Below are 23,811 nucleotides of genomic sequence, written 5' to 3' on the forward strand. Positions count from 1 at the left end.
CTAATCTGTAGCCCAAAGTCTAGGCTAGGTTGTAATGTGGCAGTTCGGTTACGAGTAGGTGAAGCCAAAGAAACTGAAAGCTAAAAAGACCCGTTTGTGTTACCAGACAGATCTATAGCTTAGTTGAAGGTCTACGTTCAGCTGGAATGTCAAACAATGGAAAGTTCAGGTTGGAATATTAACAACATTATGAAAATGATAGAGCGTAAATTTTGGATACATAGGGGGGGGAGACCTTCTATTCATCAAGCGGCAGCAAAAGGAAACACATGTATAGGTATTAAAACCTGTGAGCTTCTGGAGCCAGTGGCTCCTGACCTCCTCCTGGCACAACGGTTGAAAGGGAATGGAGAGGAGTGAAGGAAAAGGGCTGTTGAAGTTCAGGTAATGGGGAGAATTCATAAGAGTTGCCCAGAATCACCGGTCAGGGGAGAGTTACCAGACAGGTTGAGAAGGAAAGACATTCCCCCCCTCCCTCCCCCTCTCTATAGTTTTACTGAAGATAGACTTTATACTTCATACTTGTTACAAGTTAGATATTGACAAAACTGCAAATAAATGCAGTTTTCCAAAGTTAATACACTGCAAACGCAATGTGATTCATAACTTTGTAAAGGTCCATTGCCAAGCCAACGCATTATATAAATCAACATGAAAAGAAAAGTATTTCAGCAAGTTCAATAGTTTTTCGATGTGATAAGTTTAGAGCTGTTCTCCAGATGGAAAAATTTCACCTGTTTCAAAAAACTAACATAATCCTGGCCCTAACTGAAATTAACAACAGATTTTTGACATGCTTGGACGCATTACAGAAATATCGTACATGAATTCCAGATTTTTGCAGGAAACAGATATTTTAAACCAATTTTCTATCACTGCTGAGAGTGGAGGCCTGTGGTAGCTGCCTGCAGACATTACCTTTCATGACAATATCAACTTTGGACAGTTCAACATCAGCAGATAACTAATTTAAATCAGACTATTATGGTACAAACAATAATTAACAATGTCAAATATTATTCTCTTTTCTACAGTACATCATAATAATATACAAAGTGTACACTGTATTTTTTTAAGGAAAGTCTACGAAACAAGAAATATATCCAAGGTTTCTTTTCTACGGTCCCAAAATGAGATTTTTTATTTACTGCATTACAGTCCTCAGCTGGGAACTAAGTTTTAGTAGTCAGAGTGTGTACAGTACAAAATAGAAACTAAGGCATTAAGGTACATCAAAATGTGAGTTAACTGTGATCGATTTAGGTCTGTGATATATTCTTAGGCACTAAGCTAATTTACTGAACCTTGAGGACTGAGACTAGTTTTGACAGATTAAGATTTGAATGTATCTCCCAGTTTTCAACTGACTGTGGATTCAGTACATTTTCTACTTCCTTGTGGTTGGACAGCACTGTCAGGGACATGATAACCTGAAAAAAAGAACCTTTAAATAGCACACAATTTTAGCAAAAGTAACACAACAAAACATTAAAAAAAGAATAACAAAATAAAACAACCATAGAGCATGTGTATACTTATTTCCTTAAAAATTATTTTTTTAGTTGCACCTAAACCCAGCACATCCAAGATGGTGGTTTTAAAGTGTTGAACAGCAGGGTTATCAGTGCTCTTGATGAATATAAATGCATACATTTACTGGTAACAATTAATTTAAAGACTGGCGTGCCCAGTTGGCCGTGCAGTCTAACGCACGGCTTTCCAAGCAGGAAGGAGCGCCTGGTCCCTGGCACGAATCCGCCCGGAGGATTTGTGTTGAGGTCCGGTAAACCGGCCAGTCTATGGATGGTTTTTAGGCGGTTTTCCATCTGCCTCGGCGAATGTGGGCTGGTTCCCCTTACTCCGCCTCAGTTACACTATGTCAGCGACTGCTGCGCAAACAAGTTTTCCATGTACGCGTACACCACCATTACTACATCACGCAAACATAGGGGTTACACTCGTCTGGTGTGAGACGTTCCCTGGGGGCCACCGGGGGCCAAACCGCACAATAACCCTGGGTTCGGTGTAGGGCGGTGGAGGGGTGAAGCGGACTGCAGTAGTTGTCGTGGGGTTTTGGACCACTGCGGCTGCGGCGGGGATGGAGCCTCTTTATCGTTTCTATGTGCCCGGTTAACATACAATACAATACAATTTAAAGAATGAAGATAACAATTCACTCAACAGTTTAAGTTTAGAATCATCAGCACTGTAGGCAGGCAGTCGGGACAAAGTGGCTGTGCAGATGTTTGTTTGTGGATGTGTACTCCATACCTCTGAAGATAGAGTTGCAAGCTAGCACCTTTTTCTGTCATGTTAATGCACCTATCAAAAACTCAGCTACTCCGTGAGTTGTTACCTGCACTCACTAAATTATCTGTAAGCCACCAAAGACTTTCCATTACCATATTTACCCATTCAGTTAGACAAACAAAGCCTTTGCTTATAAAGAATCATTTTGCAACAATGCCCCATGGACACTTTGAAGACTTTTTAGAGATTTTGTGGCAATGTCAATATTTGAGAGAGTGACTAATGGTGATTTATGGGGCCAGACCTACAGCAACACTGACCTCCCCAACACACACCAGTACCAACACTGCCTGTCATACTGCTGTCTCAGGTTGGGACATTCCACAACATTTCTTCTTAACACTGGGTAGCCCACAGATAGAAAGCAAACTGAATGAAAGATGAAGAATGACAATTCAAATTATTGCAATATAAAATAGTTTTCACAAAATTATATATAAAAACAAAGATGAGGTGACTTACCGAACAAAAGCGCTGGCAGGTCGATAGACACACAAACAAACACAAACAAACACAAACATACACACACAATTCAAGCTTTCGCAACAAACTGTTGCCTCATCAGGAAAGAGGGAAGGAGAGGGGAAGACGAAAGGAAGTGGGTTTTAAGGGAGAGGGTAAGGAGTCATTCCAATCCCGGGAGCGGAAAGACTTACCTTAGGGGGAAAAAAGGACAGGTATACACTCGCACACACGCACATATCCATCCACACATGAGCAGACATGGATATGTGCGTGTGTGCGAGTGTATACCTGTCCTTTTTTCCCCCTAAGGTAAGTCTTTCCGCTCCCGGGATTGGAATGACTCCTTACCCTCTCCTTTAAAACCCACTTCCTTTCGTCTTCCCCTCTCCTTCCCTCTTTCCTGATGAGGCAACAGTTTGTTGCGAAAGCTTGAATTGTGTGTGTATGTTTGTGTTTGTTTGTGTGTCTATCAACCTGCCAGCGCTTTTGTTCGGTAAGTCACCTCATCTTTGTTTTTATATATAATTTTTTCCCACGTGGAATGTTTCCTTCCATTATATTGATATCAATAGTTTTCACAAATAATGATTCAACACGTGAACACTTAGGAGTGCAAGGAAGGTAACCTCTCAGGACCAGATTTCTGGCACGAGCTGATCCTCCTAAGCCACACCAATACTGTCTATCATATTGTTTTCAGAAGATGGGGCGGTTTCATACTGGTTGCTTTCACAACTTGAAGCTAACATTTGAATAAGACTTGTATTATGAATGATGATGAACCATAAGACAAAGTAACAGGAGAAACTTCATCAAACTACGAGTTTGGAATGGGCAAATATGCAAAGTTCTCTCTATTACAAATTTTTAAAAGAACAGAACTACTGTTCAAGAACTAAAATTACAACAAATGTATGTGTTCAATTGTACATACAACCAGATTTATGAGCCACCTCCTAAGTTATCAAAAATCACCTACACAAAACTATACAAAACTTTAAATACTAGACCCATTGTCACCAAACAGGATGAGTTATTTGCTTCCCTACTTGCGCCAGTACAAGCTAAGTTGCTAGCGCCCTGAATTTTTTTCATAAAGACAGGTGAATCTGCAGCACTTCAACAAGTGTTCATCAATGAATTAAAATAAAGAATAAAAACGCACCTGGGATCACTCCGGAGTGGTCATAAGGCATGAAATGCTGCCAGGGAGGCTCTCAGTGGCTTCTCTCAGTGGCTTGCTGCTTGTGGTCACAATAACAGCATTGTCTAGGGGCTCTGCTGAGGAGATGCCGAGTTTGACATTTGCCGTAGACCTGCAAACTGTTTGGTTCCCCAAGACACAATAGCAATTCGGCAGTTTAGAGTTTGGTAAAAGGTTTGATGATGTTTGCAGCTTGTGGTCTTGCGGTAGTGTTCTCGCTTCCCACGCACAAGGTCCCGGGTTCAATTCCCGGCGGGGTCAGGGATTTTCCCTGCCTCGAGATGACTGGGTGTTGTGTCGTCTTCATCATAACCATTCATCCCCATTACAGTCGGAGGATGGCAATGGCAAACCACCTTCCCTAGAACCTCGCCTAGTCAGCGGTGCAGGTCTCCCACATTGTCCCCTACGCTCCTCAAAGTATGGGACCTCACTGTCATCATCATCACCATCATTGATTAACTGCCATCACTTGATAGTTCTGTTGCCAGATCACAATGAAGCTACAGGCCAGTGCAATCCATTGTTGAATGGTGCTGTCACTGCGAGTGGTGGTTCGTGTGTTTGCAGCTTGTTGCACTATTGCTGGAACAGTGGTTAATGGTGTTTGTTATTTACTGAGTTACAACCCAGTCACCATTTACAAGAAATAAGTGGCAGAGGTCACACTGCCACGAAGTACAACTTTGCCTGACAACGCTGCTATGTGTTCCACTAAGATCTGATTGGAAAAATGAGGTTAGCTGGTGTTTAGTTGGTTTTGCTTGTGACTGAGCATTGATTAATGCTTAGTTCACATAGTTGAGCTACATAGTCGATTATCATGGTGTTTTGAACACCTGCTATCTATAATGACTTGGGGCTTCTGACATCCTCAATCTGATCATTTTCTGTAATTGTTTATTTAAGTATGTCTGAAACAGTGCTATCACTTGATCTCGGTTTGGAAATGAGCCAGCAGAACTTGTAGTGTGGAAAGATTGTTTTTTTTTTGTGGTTTTAGGGCGCACAACTTCAATGGTCATTAGCGCCCAGACTACGTTAGGAATGCACCGCGAGGCACAAGTTTAAAGGGAAAACACGATAAAAGACAGACTGACAGGCATAGGATTAAAAAAAAAAACCAGCATAATCAAAAGTCCTTAGAGAGGTTGGTCAAGTCGATAAAACGAAGAACGCGAGCAGCTGCTCGTGGGTCATCCGCTAAAATGGCATCTAGACTACATGGCAGGCCAAGATCAAGACGCAGTGTGTTAAAATCCGGACAGGACGTTAAAATGTGGCGGGCCGTCAGCAATTGCCCACATGGGCAGAATGGCGCCGGCGCAGCCGTCAGCAGATGGCGATGGCTGAACCGGCAGTGTCCAATTCGTAACCGGGCCAAAACGACCTCCTCCCACCGAGAAGGGCGGGAGGAGGACGTCAAAGCCGCGGGAAGAGGTTTCAAGGCCTGAAGCTTGTTGTCCGTAAGTGCAGCCCAATCGGCATGCCACAGCGATAAAATGCGCCGACAAATGACATTGCTACAATCTGACGAAGGGACACAACAAGAAGCTGTCCGAGGCTGGAGGACCGCAGCCTTGGCCACGGCATCTGCAGCTTCGTTCCCAGGGATACCGACATGGCCAGGAACCCACATAAAGCTAACCGGAGAACCGACGTCCACCAGCTGCTGAAGAGAGCGTTGGATCCATTGCACGAAAGGGTGAACCGGATACGGATCACTGAGGCTCTGGATGGCGCTCAGGGAATCGGAGCAGATGACATAAGCAGAATGTCGGTGGCGGCAGATGTAAAGAACAGCCTGGTAGATGGCAAAGAGCTCAGCTGTGAAGACCGAACAATGGCCATGGAGCCGGTATATGAAACTTTGTGCCCCGACAATAAAAGAACACCCTACCCCATCATTGGTCTTAGAGCCATCTGTATAAATGAAGGTCATATTAATGAACTTCGAACGAAGTTCGACAAAACGGGAGTGGTAGACCGAACCGGGGGTAAGCTCCTTTGGGAGCGAGCTGAGGTCAAGGTGAACGTGAACCTGAGCCTGGAACCAAGGTGGCGTGTGGCTCTCGCCCACTCGAAAGGTTGCAGGGAGTGAAAAATTAAGGTGTTGAAGGAGGCGACGAAAGCGAACTCCAGGGGGTAGCAGGGCAGAGACATACAACCCGTATTGACGGTCGAGAGAGTCGTCAAAAAAGGAACGATAAGACGGGTGGTCGGACATTGACAGTAGCCGACAGGCATACCGACAAAGCAGTATATCGCGCCGGTAGGTGAGTGGCAATTCACCAGCGTCAGCATGAAGACTCTCAACGGGACTAGTATAAAACACTCCGATCGCAAGACGTAAACCCCGATGTTGTATGGAGTTGAGGCGGTGTAAGATGGATGGCCTTGCAGAGGAGTATACGAAGCTCCCATAATCCAGCTTGGAGCGGACGATCGACCGATATAGACGAAGTAGGACGGTTCGATCCGCTCCCCACGACATACCACTGAGAACACGGAGGACATTTAGAGAACGGGTACAATGGGCAGCCAAATATGACACATGTGGAGACCAGCTAAGTTTCCTGTCAAATGTAAGACCTAAAAATTTTGTTGTCTCCACGAATGGGAGAGCAACGGGACCGAGTCGTAAGGATGGTGGGAGAAACTCTTTGTAGCGCCAGAAGTTAATACAGACCGTCTTCTCGGCAGAAAAACGGAAGCCACTGGCGACACTCCAGGAGTAAAGATGGTCAAGAGAACGCTGAAGACAGCGCTCCAGGAAACATGTACGCTGCGCGCTGCAATAGATGGTAAAATCGTCCACGAAAAGGGAGCCTGATACATCAGCTGGGAGGCAATCCATTATTGGATTGATCGCTATGGCGAAGAGAGCGACACTCAAAACTGAGCCCTGTGGCACCCCATTCTCCTGGCGAAAGGTGTTGGACAGGACAGAACCCACACGTACCCTGAACTGTCGATCCATTAAAAAGGAACGAATAAAAACAGGGAGGCGACCGCGAAGGCCCCATGTATGCATGGTGCGGAGAATGCCCGCCCTCCAACAGGTGTCGTAAGCCTTCTCCAAATCAAAGAACACAGCTGCGGTCGGGCGCTTCTGCAAGAAGTTATTCATAATGAAGGTCGACAAGGTAACCAGATGGTCAACAGCAGAGCGGCGCCTACGAAATCCACATTGTACATTGGTAAGTAGGCGTCGAGACTCGAGCAGCCAAACCAAACAAGAGTCAACCATTCGCTCCATCACTTTACAGACACAGCTGGTAAGCGAGATGGGTCGATAACTGGAAGGCAAGTGCTTGTCCTTCCCCGGCTTAGGAATCGGGACAACAATAGACTCGCGCCATCATGCGGGAACATGTCCCTCAATCCAGATGCGATTGTAAGTACGAAGAAGGAAACCTTTACCCGCAGGAGAAAGGTTCTTCAGCATCTGAATATGAATAGAATCAGGCCCTGGAGCGGAGGACCGTGACCGGGCAAGTGCGTTTTCGAGTTCCCGCATGGTGAATGGGGCACTATAACTTTCACGATTCGAGGAGCGGAAGTTAGGTGGCCTAGCCTCCTCTGCCTGTTTTCGGGGGAGGAAGGCAGGGTAGTAATGAGCGGAGCTCGAAACCTCTGCGAAAAAGTGGCCGAAGGCATTGGAGACATCCTCAGGGGCCACAAGGACGTCATTCGCGACCGTCAAGCCAGAAACTGGTGAGTGGACCTTAGTGCCAGATAGCCGGCGCAGGCTACCCCAGACAAAAGAAGAAGGAGTAAAACTGTTGAAGGTGCTTGTGAAAGCAGCCCAGCTGGCTTTCTTGCTTTCTTTAATAATACGACGACACTGTGCACGTAATCGTTTATAATTGATACAATTCGCCACTGTAGGGTGGCGTTTAAAGGTGCGCAAAGCACGTCGACGAGCACGTAAAGCATCTCTACATGCTGCGGTCCACCAGGGGACCGGTACGCGATGTGGAGAAGAAGTAGGGTGAGGGATGGAATATTCAGCAGCAGTGAGAATGACTTCCGTGAGGTGGGCGACCTGACGATCGCAGCTTGTGGAGGTTTGATCCTGAAAGGTCGCCCTGGAAGAGAAGAGCCCCCAGTCTGCTTTGGAGATGTTCCAACTAGATGAGCACGGAGAGGGGGTATGCTGCAGGAAATGGATAACACACGGGAAGTGGTCACTCGAATATGTATCAGAAAGTGCATACCACTCAAACCGGCGTGCAAGTTGGGTAGTACATATAGAGAGGTCTAAATGGGAATAGGTGTGAGATGTGTCCGAAAGAAAAGTAGGGCGCCAGTATTGAGGCAGACAAGATTAAGCTGGTTGAAAAGGTCTGCTAACAGGGACCCCCTCGGGCAGGATGCTGGAGAGCTCCAAAGGGGATGGTGGGCATTGAAGTCTCCAGTTAACAAAAATGGTGCAGGTAGCTGAGCAATAATTTGCATCAGGTCTGCCCTGGTAACGGCAGACGACGATGGAGTGTAAACAGTACAAATGGAAAATGTAAAAATGGGGAGAGTAATTCGGATGGCAACTGCCTGTAGGCCGGTGTGCAATGTGATGGGATCGTAGTAAATATCATCCCGGACCAGCAACATAACCCCTCCATGAGCCGGAATACCTACACACCTAGGTCAAAACGCACAGAGGTGTAGTGTGCCAAGGCAATTTGATCGCATGGGCGTAGCTTCGTTTCCTGGAGGGCTACGACGAGCGGACGGTGCAAGTGGAGCAGCAACTTCAAGTCCTCTCGGTTGGAGCGAATGCTGCGAATAATCCAGTGAAGAAGTGCCATCGTAAGAAGAAAAGGAAGATGAAAGAAGGAGCCACCTCGAAGGCCGCTGAGGGCCTGGCTTCGAGCGAGCACTGCCGCCGCTATCAGTAGGCAGACAGTCATCGTCCATTGGTTCTATAGGTTCATCGGCCATCTTGGTAAGAAGGCCGGGAGGGGGAGCTTCCTCCGCTGGTGAACGGCCATATGTTCGGCTACCAGCGGTGCGGCCAGGCGAAACGAATGACGGCCTGGGGCGGCAACCGCTGGGTGGTGCAGGAGAAGAAATGCGCCGTGGCGGAGAAGGAGAACTGTGCTTCCTATGAGCCTTCTTGGAAGGTAGTTTGGTGGAAGTACTGGTCGATGGCTGGGAGGTCGAGGTACGTAGGAAGTCTGCACGGGACGGTTCCTTCTTGAAGGCTCGTGCATCTGACTTCTGGGTCTTCGTCTTAGCACAAGCTGATGAAGGGGCTTGTGTCTGTGGGGTGATGGGAAGAAGAGGAAACGTCGACCGCGCGATCTTAGCACTGGCCGAATGGACGACCGTGGTGCTGAAGGTCAGATCGCATGTCTGGGTTGCCACCTCCCTGGTAGTCCGAGGAGAGGCGAGGACAGTACTGTATTTACCCGCTGGGAGCAGCGTGGGCTTCCTACTAGCAAATAGCTTGCGAGCAGCCGAGGTGGACACTTTCTCTTTGACCCGAATTTCTTGGATACATCGTTCTTCCTTATAGATGGGACAGTTGCGGGAGGACGCTGCATGGTCACCCTGACAGTTCACACAACGAGGAGACGGAGGTGGACAGTCACCCTCATGGGCACCCCTGCCACAAGTGACATTTAGCCACATTGGAACAAGACTGGCGAGTGTGATTAACACGCTGACACTGGTAGCAGCGCGTAGGTGTCGGGACATAGGGGCGAACAGAAATAACCTCGTAGCCCGCTTTGATGCGCGATGGCAGCTGAACACTATCAAAGGTCAAGAAAAGTGTCCGGGTCGGTACAAGGTCATTGTTGACCTTTTTCATGACCCTATGGACAGCCGTCACGCCCTGCTCAGCGAGGAAAGACTGAATCTCCTCGTCAGTCAATCCGTCGAGAGATCTAGTATAGACCACACCACGAGACGAATTCAAAGTTCGGTGAACCTCCACCCGGACAGGGAACGTGTGCAGGAGTGTGGCTCGAAGCAGTTTCTGTGCCTGAAAGGCGCTCTGTTTCTAGTAGCAAGGTACCATTACGCAACCTTGTACAAGACATAACAGTACCAGCTATGGCATCTACGCCCTTCTGGATAACGAAAGGGTTGACAGAGGAAAAATCCTTGCCGTTCTCAGATCGAGAAACGACGAGGAACTGTGGGGCAGGCGGTAGTACTTTTGTCACTGGTGGCTGGTCATGTTTCCGTTTGTGGGCAGAAGTCGAGAGAGAAGAAGAGAAATCCATTGCGGAGGAATCCCCCATGATTGCCAGCGTCTCCGATGGCGCGCTCCTTCCTTATGGGGACCCTCTCAGAGGGCACTCCCGCCTTAGGTGAATGTTTACACCTCAGGTCACACCTCCCGAGAAACAGACAGAGGGACCAATTGGCATGGTCAGAAGGTATCAGCTCAGGCAATCACCCCTCCCTGGGCCTGGCCTTTACCAAGGGTACGTGCGTGCCTTACTTGTCTACCCAGGGCGGGGAATTACGCGTTACCCCGTCACCGGCTATGCGTGCGAACGCGTGGGTCGGCCTTCAGGCGCGCACAGGGAGGAAGGAAGAAGAGGAAAAGGAAGAGAGAGAGGACAGACTGTCTCAAACGCCGAGGCGGAGACCAGAGAAGGCAAGGAGAAGAAGGCAAGGAGAAGAAGGCAAGGGAAACAGTAAGGAAGACAGTGAGATGGAGAAGAACAAAGAAAGGAACCAACCAAAGGAAGGAAGAAACGAGAAGTGAAAAACCAAAAAGACAACAATTATAGGTCGTGGAACCGCCCGTCTCCGGACGCAGGTGCTGACTACCCCCTCGAGGGGGATGGACTCCTTTTAGTCGCCTCTTACGACAGGCAGGAATACCGCGGTCCTATTCTAACACCCGAACCCGCAGGGGGAGGAAAGATTGTTGTGAGTCTGAATCATCATGTCAAACGATTAGGCAATTCCAGGAGTAGAATCGTATTTTGAAAAGAGCTGGGTCTGGTCATGACTAGTGGCATCTGCGTTGTTTATTTGACTTCAAAAATTTGATGTCGTGCAAATGTTCCCTCTTATGTGGCAGTTTTCTGTGTGGTACCTTATTGAAAGAAGTTATATTAATCCTGGGTTGAAATAGCAGTGGTACATCACTGTAGCTAGATATCAAATCCAAGATAGTGGTTTGACCATAATTATTAGTCTGGATGAGGTCACACTACACGTGTTTAACCCACAGCACACAGTTGTCTGATTATACAATGGCATGCAACAACTGACAGAAGCTACACACAGGTAATCTCTTTACAAAGTCAGGTAGGCAGTTAAGGCAGTGAAGCCACACTGTTATTCTAAGCAAAGCTATGCTCTCTGTCTATAACTGTATTGTGCCGGTGTTCTGGAATGTGAATTATGCAGTTGTGTGTATCCCAGGCTTATGGGTGTTATTGAATGAAAATTGTAGTCATTTAGGGTGGTAAGGCTTTCCATTTATCCTAAACAAACCAGGTGTTCTGTGTGTGACTGTACTGCACTGGCACAGTGAACTGTAAATTGTGCAGTTCTGAGCAGCCCAGGCTTAAAGGCATTACTTGATGAAAATTACAATTACTATCCTGATCATTGTTGTGTTTTTAATAGTCCTAGCAGTTGTAGTTTGAGTGTTTTAGTACAGTAAGCCTACCTTATTGCCTTCTCAGAGGTTTTCAATTAAGATTTGTTAACAATTGCCAAGGCTGCCTTGGGCATTTTAGAAGTTATTTTATTATTACCAGTTAATTTATTCTTTTATAATTTGTTTAGTAAATAATGTATATATGCAGACTGAAACAATTAATGAAAATTTGTACCAAGGCTGGGATTCGAATCCAGGTCTCCTCCTCAATAGGCAGATGCACCAACCACTATGCCACACTGGCACAGTGGCTTTGCACAACTGTACAAACAACCTTTGCACGCCTCCCTCCTCTAACTATACTGAGCCTTTGAAATTGCTTTTCAAGGTTTTTTAATTGTTGCAGGTAGTGGATTGCCAAGACTGTGCTAGTGATTTATGGTGATAGTTTCTGGCTTTCCAGAACACTTCATTGGAGATTCTGCCATGTCCGATCCTCTGCAACCAGCATAGTGAAGACATCTTCCTGCATCCAGGGGAACACTTACGGGTCATTCATCTTGAGGGCTTCGACTATTCAGTCTGAGATCTAATAAATCAGAATCAAAATGACCACATCACAATTAATATCCAGCCCACTACTTCCATCATACCAACTATCTACTTCAATTTCATTACAAGATAAAGTTTCTAAAAGCAACAAACCCAGCATCACAATCTGAGCATAGTCCATCCTTTCTGAACTTCGTTAGTTCCCAGATGAAAACTTCAGCTGAACTTACGGTATATCTGCCTCCAGCCAGCTTTCGGTGCCAAGAACAATTTCTGCTTCAGTGCTTTCTGTAAATGAGTGGAGTTCTTGTTCTTCCCTAACACAGCTACGACAATTTTGACTATAATACTAATATTTCCTACGTATACTCTCATCCTGTGTTTTACCTGCACTCTGGCACTGAACCCCTCTTTGTACTTTTCCAAGACCATCTAACCTAAAACAAACTTCCCATTCACTCCACAAAGCCCCTGTTACCCAGGTATCCATGTACCTACCTCCCATGTGTAGTGGAACCCTGCTCTATTAAGCAAATTCCAACATCCCTCCATCCTATGACATAAATCAAGGAAACTGTAGTCTAAAGGACCAATTGAGCCACTGATTCAGACACTCTACTCAGTTTTGTACCAAAGGTCCACAATCAGTCCTGTCAATGATGCTGCGTATGAAGAGCTCCACGTCATCTTGCAAGCAATACTGGCTGTCTTTACCACTTTAGAGAGACACCAGAAAGCAGAGAGAATTCCTTCTGATCCATAGTGACACACATTGTTGGTACCGACATGAGTGACCATCTGCAGTCAGCTGCACCATGTTCTCTCCACGGCATCCACAAGGGTCCATTCCATGGAATGATCGGCTGACTTACAATGAGTGCAAACTGGATTTTTTCCTGGTTTTGGCACCCTAAGAGGCTACATCAGGCAACTAGATTTGCAGTACCAACTACCAAAAATACCAAACTCTGAATGTCTGGACCTTGCAGCCAAGATGCTGTCTCCAAAACTGGGCAAAAACAACTGTAGCTGGATCTGGATCTACCAACCACAGACACCGTCTGAAACCTGTCAGACAAACTAAGCAGGCCTTGCAATTGGTCTCCCAGAGAGTCTTTTAGTGTGTGAAACATCTTAATATGACTTCCAGAAGCTTGTAATGTAATGAACAAACACTCGTACCTGCTCACAGAGTGACACTCCTTGCTCCACCAAAGGACTTGAATAGATGACCTCAGGATATATAAACAAACTGCCCAGTGGGTTAATCCATATGAAGTGGTCCAGTGATGGTTGCTTAACCACTTTTAAGTATTTTAATTTTTTTATATGTGATTGCCCTATATTTGAGACGTTCAAAACAATTTTTTTAAATAATTTATCTTGCACTTTTACTGGATGGCGGCCATTTTTATTTGTAGGGGTGCGACGATTTTTCAATCTGGACGAAAATTTGAATATCTCCGCATTGGGTTAAGTTACAACATTTCAGTTGACATGTTTGTTTTTAGAAAAGTGTCCTCTACAACACTGTCTATTACACAAAATACCCTAAATTCAAAAATAACCAGTCAAAATGACCTCCAAAGTTTGGTATCCAAATTTTCAAAAATCCGCTTTTTAGGCCCAAAAATAACAAACAAGAAGTGATTTATGAGAGTCTATTTTTTGCTATAGTTAGATATCATACACTACTAGCCTCATATAGAGCAAGAACACTTACAAATGTTTCCATAATTTTTTATGAATTTTTGAAATTTGAAAATTTTCATTTTTTGTAAAGTTTGGGGTTAGTTATCTCAGATGGGAGCGAATATAAAAATATGATTTTTGCATCATGATTAATAAGCTAGGGTCAGTGTAGTAAACCCGCAGTTACCACTACCTTTTGTCATACACCTCATTGCAGATCCATATGCTATGCTAGCCGCACAGAGAAGCGGCCGCACTGCCAGACAACAGTTGTTACTCTAGGCACTGGGCTAAGGCTTGCTAGCCATGGATGCAGGTTTCGACACCAGAGGCTCCACAGTCTGCCTCCAGAGCAAGTCTACAATACCAGCTGTGCATGCCCATTCAAAACTAGCACCACCGACAACAATGATGTCTACACTTGTCTAAATCTAGGTCAATGTGAGACTCCCAGCTTCAGTCTATGCTGTCCCATGAACTGTTCCTTATTAAGCAACCCTCAAGATCTGGACATTGTTACACAGTCTATGATGTGCCATGAACTGTTACTTATTAAGCAACTCTCAAGATTTGAACATTGTTACACTACTGATCATGATCACCTCTGAGCAGTTTCAGGATCATACACTGTGCCATCGTGTGCTGTAGTATACCAATAAAAAGATTACAAAACCAGTGTTTGTGTTGTGCACCACAACAGAGTCCACATTTGCCTGTGGAAATATTACTCAGTTTATAATCTAGTTTCAAAATCTGTCTCACTATCATGCAAGCTATGTGAAACTTTTCACTGTCTCCAGATCTCTTCCATATGTATTAACCTTCTTTCACCATTGTTAATTCAGTTTGTCTGCCATGATTCAATTGTACTCTGAGCAAAATTTACAGGCAGTTTCTTGTTCCTCAGTCAATGTTTTACTAGCTTTCCTTTTCTCTCTCGTTACTATACTACATCACAAATTTTTGTCTCCCACCACAAACATCATTTTATCTCATCATCTGCAGAGCTAACAGACACATATACTTGTGCTGCTATATTACGTCTTGCCTTTGTGTCTATCTTGGTTATGATGATAAAGATAAGCAGCATAAGAAAAGATGTCTGCTTTGAGCTGTGACATAATGAAGTTGTGGCATGTGATGTCACAGTGTGCAAACAGAAAGATAACAGAACACTGACAACATTTGTTTGACGTCAATATTATTTCCTCGAGATTAGATTAGATTAGTACTTGATCCAGAGATCATGAATATGACACTTTGTAATGATGTGGAACATGTCAGGTTAATAAACGGTGTCTATACAAGATACTACATTATACAAAATATTACATGACACTTAATGAGTAGGAGGAGTTGCCATTAAGAAAGTCTTTTAATTTCCTTTTAAATGCTATTTGGTTATCTGTCAGACTCTTGATGCTATTAGATAAGTGACCAAAAACTTTGTGGCAGCATAGTTTACCCCCTTCTGAGCCAAAGTTAGATTTAACCTTGAGTAGTGAAGATCATCCTTTCTCCTAGTGTTGCAGCCATGTACACTGCTATTACGTTTGAATTCGTTCGGATTGTTAATAACAAATTTCATAAGTGAATATATATATTGTGAGGCTACAGTGAAGACCTCTAGCTCTTTAAATAAGTGTCTGCAGGATGATCTTGGATGAGCTCCAGCAATTATTCTGATTACACGCATTTGTGCAATGAACACTCTTTTACTCAATGATGAGTTACCCCAGAATACGATGCCATACAAAAGCAGAGAATGAAAATAGGCATGATAAGCTAATCTACTGAGATGTATATTGCCAAAATTTGCAATGACCCTAATAGCATAAGTAGCTGAACTCACAAGTTTCAGCAGATCTTCAGTGTGTTTGTCCAGTTCAACCCCTCTTCAATGCATACACCTAGAAATTTTGAATATCCTACCTTAGCTACCGATTTCTGATCGAAGTCTATATTTATTAATGGTGTCATTCCATTTACTGTGTGGAACTGTATATACTGTGTTTTGTCAAAGTTTAATGCGAGCCCATTTGCAGAGAACCACTTAATGGTTTTCTGAAAAACATCGTTTACAATTTCACCAATTAATTCTTGTCTATTGGGTGTCATAGCTATACTTGTATCATCGGCAAAAAGTACCAGCTTCGCATCTTCGTGAATATAGAATGGCAAGTCATCAATATATATTAAGAACAGCGGAGGACCCAAGACCAAACCTTGCGGCACCCCAGCTTCAGAGAGCTATTACATGTGTGGCTAAGAATCCCAGTTATTTCTTGGGAACAAGCTTTTATTATCCTGCTGGAAATGCCATCAATTCCATACGAGCTTTTATTCTTGACAGAGTTTATTATCTTATTAACTTCAAAAGGAGAGGTGGGTGGAATTTCAATTGTATCAAATGGTGTGGGTAAGGCCTCTTCCATTAACTGCCTTGCTTCTTCTAATGAACATTTAGATCCTATTTTCTCCACAACAGTTAAAAAATGATAATTCAAAATGTTTTCGACTTCCAGCTTGTTGTTTGTCAAGTTTCCATTCGCTTTGATGGTAATGCCGTCATCCTGTACTCTTGGTTGCCCCGTCTCCCTTGTAATAATATTCCAAATTGTTTTGATTTTGTTATCAGAGGTATTAATCTTAGACATGATGCACATGCTTCTGGACTTTTTAATAACCTTTCTTAATGTACCACAGTAGTTTTTATAATGTTTCTGGGTCATTACTCTTTCTTGTTGTTAGATACAGTTCCATTTGTGGTTACAAGATATTTTTATTCCTTTAGTAAGCCAAGGTTTTTTGCATGGTTACTTATAATTAGATTTAACTACTTCCTTGGGGAAACAGTTTTCAAATTCTCTTACAAGTGTATCATGAAATAAGTTATATTTTAAATTAGCATCGGGTTCCTTGTACACCACATCCCAGTCTAACTGCTGAAGATTTTCTCTGAAATTTCTAATTGTTGAGTCATTAATTGAACGCACAGCTTTGGAGGGTAGTTTTGAATTACTGAATGGAGATATGTCATATACACTAGCTGAGCATCATGATCAGAAAGCCCATTCTCAACAGGACAAGAATTTATGTTTTTAAACCTATCCTGGTCTATAAAAGTGTTATCTATCAATATGCTGCTGTCCTTTACTACCTGAGCAGGAAAATTAATGACAGATGTCAAATTGGCTTCTATATGTTGCTCTAGACAAAACTTTTTTGTATCCAAGCTTTCTACACAGTGATAATTTGAGACATGCATGGCAACTCCTCCTCCCACCTTATTCTCTCTATTCATATGTGCAGCTAGTTTATAACCACTGATATTTACCTTTTCCATATCAGACACACAGATTAAATAATGGAAACTCCAGGTAGGAATACAACTATGTAGGAAAAGACAGATTGCTACTTACTGTAAGGATGACACATTAAATTGCAAAAACTGTGTGTGTAATCTTATGGGACTTAACTGCTATGGTCATCAGTCCCTAAGCTTACACACTACTTAACCTAAATTATCCTAAGGACAGACACACACACCCATGCCAGAGAGAGGACTCGGAGGAGAGATAAATTCTGCCGAAATTTTTACAAAGGCACAGACGGTGTTTAGAAAGGATAGATTGCATGCAACCGGTGGTGGCGTGATTGTCACTGTTAGTAGTAGTTTATCCTGTAGTGAAGTAGAAGTGGATAGTTCCTGTGAATTATTATGGGTGGAGGTTACACTCAACAACTGAACTAGGTTAATAGTTGGCTCCTTTTACCGACCTCCCAACTCACCAGCATTAGTGGCAGAACAACTGAGAGAAAATTTGGAATACATTTCACATAAATTTTCTCAGCGTGTTATAGTCTTAGGTGGAGATTTCAATTTACCAGATATAGACTGGGACACTCAGATGTTTAGGACGGGTGGTAGGGACAGAGCATCGAGTGACATTATACTGAGTGCACTATCCGAAAATTACCTCTAGCAATTAAACAGAGAACCGACTCGTGGAGATAACATCTTGGACCTACTGATAACAAACAGATCCGAACTTTTTGACTCTAAGTGCAGAACAGGGAATCAGTGATCATAAGGCCGTTGCACCATCCCTGAATATGGAAGTTAATAGGAATATAAAAAAAGGGAGGAAGGTTTATCTGTTTAGAAAGAGTAATAGAAGGCAGATTTCAGACTACCTAACAGATCAAAACGAAAATTTCTGTTCCGACACTGACAATGTTGAGTGTTTATGGAAAAAGTTCAAGGCAATCATAAAATGCGTTTTAGACAGGTACGTGCCGAGTAAAACTGTGAAGGACGGGAAAAACCCACCGTGGTTCAACAACAAAGTTAGGAAACTACTGCAAAAGCAAAGAGAGCTTTACTCCAAGGGAAAACGCAGCCAAAACCTCTCAGACAAACAAAAGCTAAACGATGTCAAAGTTAGCGTAAGGAGGGCTATGCGTGAAGCGTTCAGTGAATTCGAAGGTAAAATTCTATGTACTGACTTGACAGAAAATCCTAGGAAGTTCTGGTCTTATGTTAAATCAGTAAGTGGCTCGAAACAGAATATCCAGACACTCCGGGATGATGATGGCATTGAAACAGAGGATGATACGTGTAAAGCTGAAATACTAAACACCTTTATCCAAAGCTGTTTCACAGAGGAAGACCGCACAGCAGTTCCTTCTCTAAATCCTCACACAAACGAAAAAATGGCTGACATCGAAATAAGTGTCCAAGGAATAGAAAAGCAACTGGAATCACTCAACAGAGGAAAGTCCACTGGACCTGACGGGATACCAATTCGATTCTACACAGAGTACGCAAAAGAACTTGCCCCCCTTCTAACAGCCGTGTACCGCAAGTCTCTAGAGGAACAGAAGGTTCCAAATGATTGGAAAAGAGCACAGGTAGTCCCAGTCTTCAAGAAGGGTCGTCGAGCAGATGCGCAAAACTATAGACCTATATCTCTGACATCGATCTGTTGTAGAATTTTAGAACATGTTTTTTGCTTGCGAGTCATGTCGTTTTTGGAAACCCAGAATCTACTCTGTAGGAATCAACAAGGATTCTGGAAACAGCGATCGTGTGAGACCCAACTCGCTTTATTTGTTCATGAGACCCAGAAAATATTAGATACAGGCTCCCAGGTAGATGCTATTTTCCTTGACTTCCGGAAGGCGTTCGATACAGTTCCGCACTGTCGCCTGATAAACAAAGTAAGAGCCTACGGAATATCAGACCAGCTGTGTGGCTGGATTGAAGAGTTTTTAGCATACAGAACACAGCATGTTGTTATCAATGGAGAGGCATCTACAGACATTAAAGTAACCTCTGGCGTGCCACAGAGGAGTGTTATGGGACCATTGCTTTTCACAATATATATAAATGACCTAGTAGATAGTGTCAGAAGCTCCATGCGGCTTTTCGCAGATGATGCTGTAGTATACAGAGAAGTTGCAGCATTACAAAATTGTAGCGAAATGCAGGAAGATCTGCAACGGATAGGCATTTGGTGCAGGGAATGGCAACTGACCCTTAACATAGACAAACGTAATGTATTGCGAATACATAGAAAGAAGGATCCTTTATTGTATGATTATATGATAGCGGAACAAACACTGGTAGCAGTTACTTCTGTAAAATATCTGGGAGTATGCGTGCGGAACGATTTGAAGTGGAATGATCATATAAAATTAATTGTTGGTAAGGCGGGTACCTGGTTGAGATTCATTGGGAGAGTCCTTAGAAAATGTAGCCCATCAACAAAGGAGGTGGCTTACAAAACACTTGTTCAACCTATACTTGAGTATTGCTCATCAGTGTGGGATCCATACCAGATCGGGTTGACGGAGGAGATAGAGAAGATCCAAAGAAGAGCGGCGCATTTCATCACAGGGTTATTTGGTAACTGTGATAGCGTTACGGAGATGTTTAGCAAACTCAAGTGGCAGATTCTGCAAGAGAGGCGCTCTGCATCGCGGTGTAGCTTGCTCGCCAGGTTTCGAGAGGGTGCGTTTCTGGATGAGGTATCGAATATATTGCTTCCCCCTACTTATACCTCCCAAGGAGATCACAAATGTAAAATTAGAGAGATTCGAGCACGCACGGAGGCTTTCAGACAGTCATTCTTCCTGCGAACCATAAGCGACTGGAACAGAAAAGGGAGGTAATGACAGTGGCACGTAAAGTGCCCTCCGCCACACACCATTGGGTGGCTTGCGGAGTATAAATGTAGATGTAGACTGCAGCGCCTTAGACTGCTCGGCTAAATTAAGTTTCAGACAGGCACAATTAAGAGATACTGGGATTCTGGCCCAAGCTGCTGGATTTGGTGGTCATGCGTGCTGGAGCTGTGCTTGCTTGCTTGTGTACACTAACAGTATCTGCTTCTTTTTTCCTGATGAAGGTTGTGGCCGAAAGCTCTGTATAAGTGTCTTTCAATTGTGCCTGTCTGTCAGCTTTAAGGTAAGTAGCAATCTCTCTTTACCTACATTGTTGTTATTTCCTGGAAAGTACATTATGGAAACAGATCGATAGCATAACCCAATTTGTAGGTTAAGCTGAGACACAACAGCTTGGTTGCGAGTTGGTAACACCAATGAAAGTGTTGCCATAAGAATAATTATCATGTCTGTTATGGTGCGTATGTAACGCATTGGATTTTGATGAGTCATTCATGTCTGCTATTATGGTGATGTCCTTAGACAAATCAGAAGGTGGTATTAAAGGCTTCAAATAATATTCTTAGCTTCCATGTTGGTAGCCTCATCAGCTATTGGCTTTACTCTGAAGTTACCAATCAAAGGGAACGGAATGAAGCATTCAAACAGAATTCTGTTGAGTTATTGTATTGGCCCCATGGTAACCATAATCCTACAACTTAAGCTAGGCAGAATACCTGTTATCGAGCTCTGCCGCCCTGAGGTTTTAAGCCTGAAGGGAATCTCCATGAATGACATATGGTGATCAGGTGCTGCCACCCTTCCTCCCTCACCCCTCACTCCACTCCCACTTCATTCTTCAGTAACAAGGAATTCAGTACAGCAACTAGTGCCACCATTGTTTGTCCAACTGCCACAGCTACACATTTGTGATGTTAACCTGAATAGTAATTTTTCCATCATTTTAATTTGGGCTCTTTGAGACATAAAGGTGTAGTTACATAACAGCTAAATAGTGTTTGCATAGCAGCGATTTAACCTCTTTCGTTTCATCTCTTTCATAGTGAATGTCACTTCTGAGTCAGTAAACAATCACATGGTTTGTGATTCCAGACAAAAAAAAAGTGTGTTTTAGAGGTTATTACACTGTACTACATTTTACTCTTGCATACATTTGGAAGCATCTGTTCTCATTTGTTAGTTTAGAGTTTCAGGATGATATGTATGTTTATGTTGTTGTTGTTGTTGTGGTCTTCAGTCCTGAGACTGGTTTGATGCAGCTCTCCATGCTACTCTATCCTGTGCAAGCTTCTTCATCTCCCAGTACCTACTGCAACCTACATCCTTCTGAATCTGCTTAGTGTATTCATCTCTTGGTCTCTCTCTACGATTTTTACCCTCCTCGCTGCCCTCCAATACTAAATTGGTGATCCCTTGATACCTCAGAACATGTCCTACCAACCGATCCCTTTTTCTAGTCAAGTTGTGCCGCAAACTCCTCCTCTCCCCAATTCTATTCAATACCTCCGCATTAGTTATGTGATCTACCCATTTAATCTTCAACATTCTTCTGTAGCACCACATTTCGAAAGCTTCTATTCTCTTCTTGTCCAAACTATTTACTGTCCACATTTCACTTCCATACATGGCTACACTCCATACAAATACTTTCAGAAACGACTTCCTGCCACTTAAATCTATAATCGATGTTAACAAATTTCTCTTCTTCAGAAACGCTTTCCTTGTCATAGCCAGTCTACATTTTATATCCTCTCTACTTCGACCATCATCAGTTATTTTGCTCCCCAAATAGCAAGACTCCTTTACTACTTTATGTGCCTCATTTCCTAATCTACTTCCCTCAGTATCACCTGATTTAATTCGACTACATTCCATTATCCTTGTTTTGCTTTTGTTGATGTTCATCTTATATCCTCCTTTCAAGACACTGTCCATTCCATTCAACTGCTCTTCCAAGTCCTTTGCTGTCTCTGATAGAATTACAATGTCATCGGCAAACCTCAAAGTCTTTATTTCTTCTCCATGGATTTTAATACCTACTCCGAACTTTTCTTTTGTTCCTTTACTGCTTGCTCAATATAAAGATTGAATAACATCTGGGAGAGGCTAAAACCCTGTCTCACTCCCTTCCCAACCACTGCTTCCCTTTCATAACCCTCGACTCTTATAACTGCCATCTGCTTTCTGTACAAATTGTAAATAGCCTTTCGCTCCCTGTGTTTTACCCCTGCCACCTTCAGAATATGAAAAGAGAGTATTCCAGTCAAAATTGTCAAAAGCTTTCTCTAAGTCTACAAATGCTAGAAACATAGGTCTACCTTTCCTTAATCTTTCTTCTAAGATAAGTCGTAGGGTCAATATTGCCTTACGTGTTCCAATATTTCTAGGGAACCCAAACAGATCTTCCCCAAGGTCAGTTTCTACCAGTTTTTCCATACGTCTGTAAAGAATTCGTGTTAGTATTTTGCAGCCGTGAATTATTAGACTGATAGTTCGGTAATTTTCACATCTGTCAACACCTGCTTTCTTTGGGATTGGAATTATTATATTCTTCTTGAAGTCTCAGGGTATTTCGCCTGTCTCTTAAATCTTGCTCACCAGATGGTAGAGTTTTGGCAGGACTGGCTCTCCCAAGGCCGTCAGTAGTTCTAATGGAATGTTGTCGACTCCCGGGGCCTTGTTTCGACTTAGGTCTTTCAGTGCTCTGTCAAACTCTTCACGCAGTATCACATCTCTCATTTCATCTTGATCTACATCCTCTTCCATTTCCATAATATTGTCCTCAAGTACATCACCCTTATGTAGACCCTCTATATACTCCTTCCACCTTTCTGCTTTCCCTTCTTTGCTTAGAACTGGGTTTCCATCTGAGATCTTGATATTCATACAAGTGGTTCTCTTTTCTCCAAAGGTGTCTTTTATTTTCCTGTAGGCAGTATCTATCTTACCCCTAGTGAGATAAGCCTCTACATCCTTACATTTGTCCTCTAGCCATCCCTGCTTAGCCATTTTGCACTTCCTGTCGATCTCATTTTTGAGATGTTTGTGTTCCTTTTTGCCTGCTTCATTAACTGTATTTTTATATTTTCTCCTTTCATCAATTAAATTCAATATTTCTTCTCTTACCCGCGATTTCTACAAGAGCTCGTCTTTTTACCTACTTGATGCTCTGCTGCCTTCACTACTTCTTCCCTCAGAGCTACCCATTCTTCTTCTACTGTATTTCTTTCCCCCATTCCTGTCAATTGTTCCCTTATGCTCTCCCTGAAACTCTGTACAACCTCAGGTTTGGTCAGTTTACTCAGGTCCCATCTCCTTAAAAGTCACCTTTTTGCAGTTTCTTCAGTTTCAATCTACAGTTCTTAACCAATAGATTGTGGTCAGAGTCCACATCTGCCCCTGGAAATGTCTTACAATTTAAAACCTGGTTCCTAAATCTCTGTCTTACCATTATATAATCTATCTGATACCTTCTAGTATCTCCAGGCTTCTTCCATGTATACAATCTTCTTTCATAATTCTTGAACCAAGTGTTAGCTATGATTAAGTTATGCTCTGTGCAAAATTCTACCAGGAAGCTTCCTCTTTCATATCTTAACCCCAATCCATAGTCACCTACTACGTTCTCTTCCTTTTTCCTACTATCGAATTCCAGTCACCCATGACTATTAAATTTTTGTCTTCCTTCATTATCTGAATAATTTCTTTTATCTCATCATACATTTCATCAATATCTTCGTCATCTGCAGAGCCAGTTGGCATATAAACTTGTACTACTGTAGTAGGCGTGGGCTTCGTGTCTATCTTAGCCGCAATAATGCGT

At 43.3% G+C, this 23,811-nt stretch overlaps 1 protein-coding gene across 1 annotated transcript in view; it reads right to left on the reverse strand.

Moving 5' to 3' along the window:
* LOC124597664 overlaps nucleotides 1-23,811 on the reverse strand; it is a 307,295-nt gene that overhangs the window by 279,580 nt on the left and 3,904 nt on the right. The window contains exon 2 of the mRNA XM_047135951.1: nucleotides 1,305-1,430. Within this exon, the coding sequence (XP_046991907.1) occupies nucleotides 1,305-1,424 (120 nt within the window). The 5' untranslated portion in view covers nucleotides 1,425-1,430. The remainder of the gene's footprint in view (nucleotides 1-1,304; nucleotides 1,431-23,811) is intronic.

The sequence above is a fragment of the Schistocerca americana genome, chromosome 1 (assembly GCF_021461395.2).
Source record: "Schistocerca americana isolate TAMUIC-IGC-003095 chromosome 1, iqSchAmer2.1, whole genome shotgun sequence".
Taxonomy (NCBI): domain Eukaryota; kingdom Metazoa; phylum Arthropoda; class Insecta; order Orthoptera; family Acrididae; genus Schistocerca; species Schistocerca americana.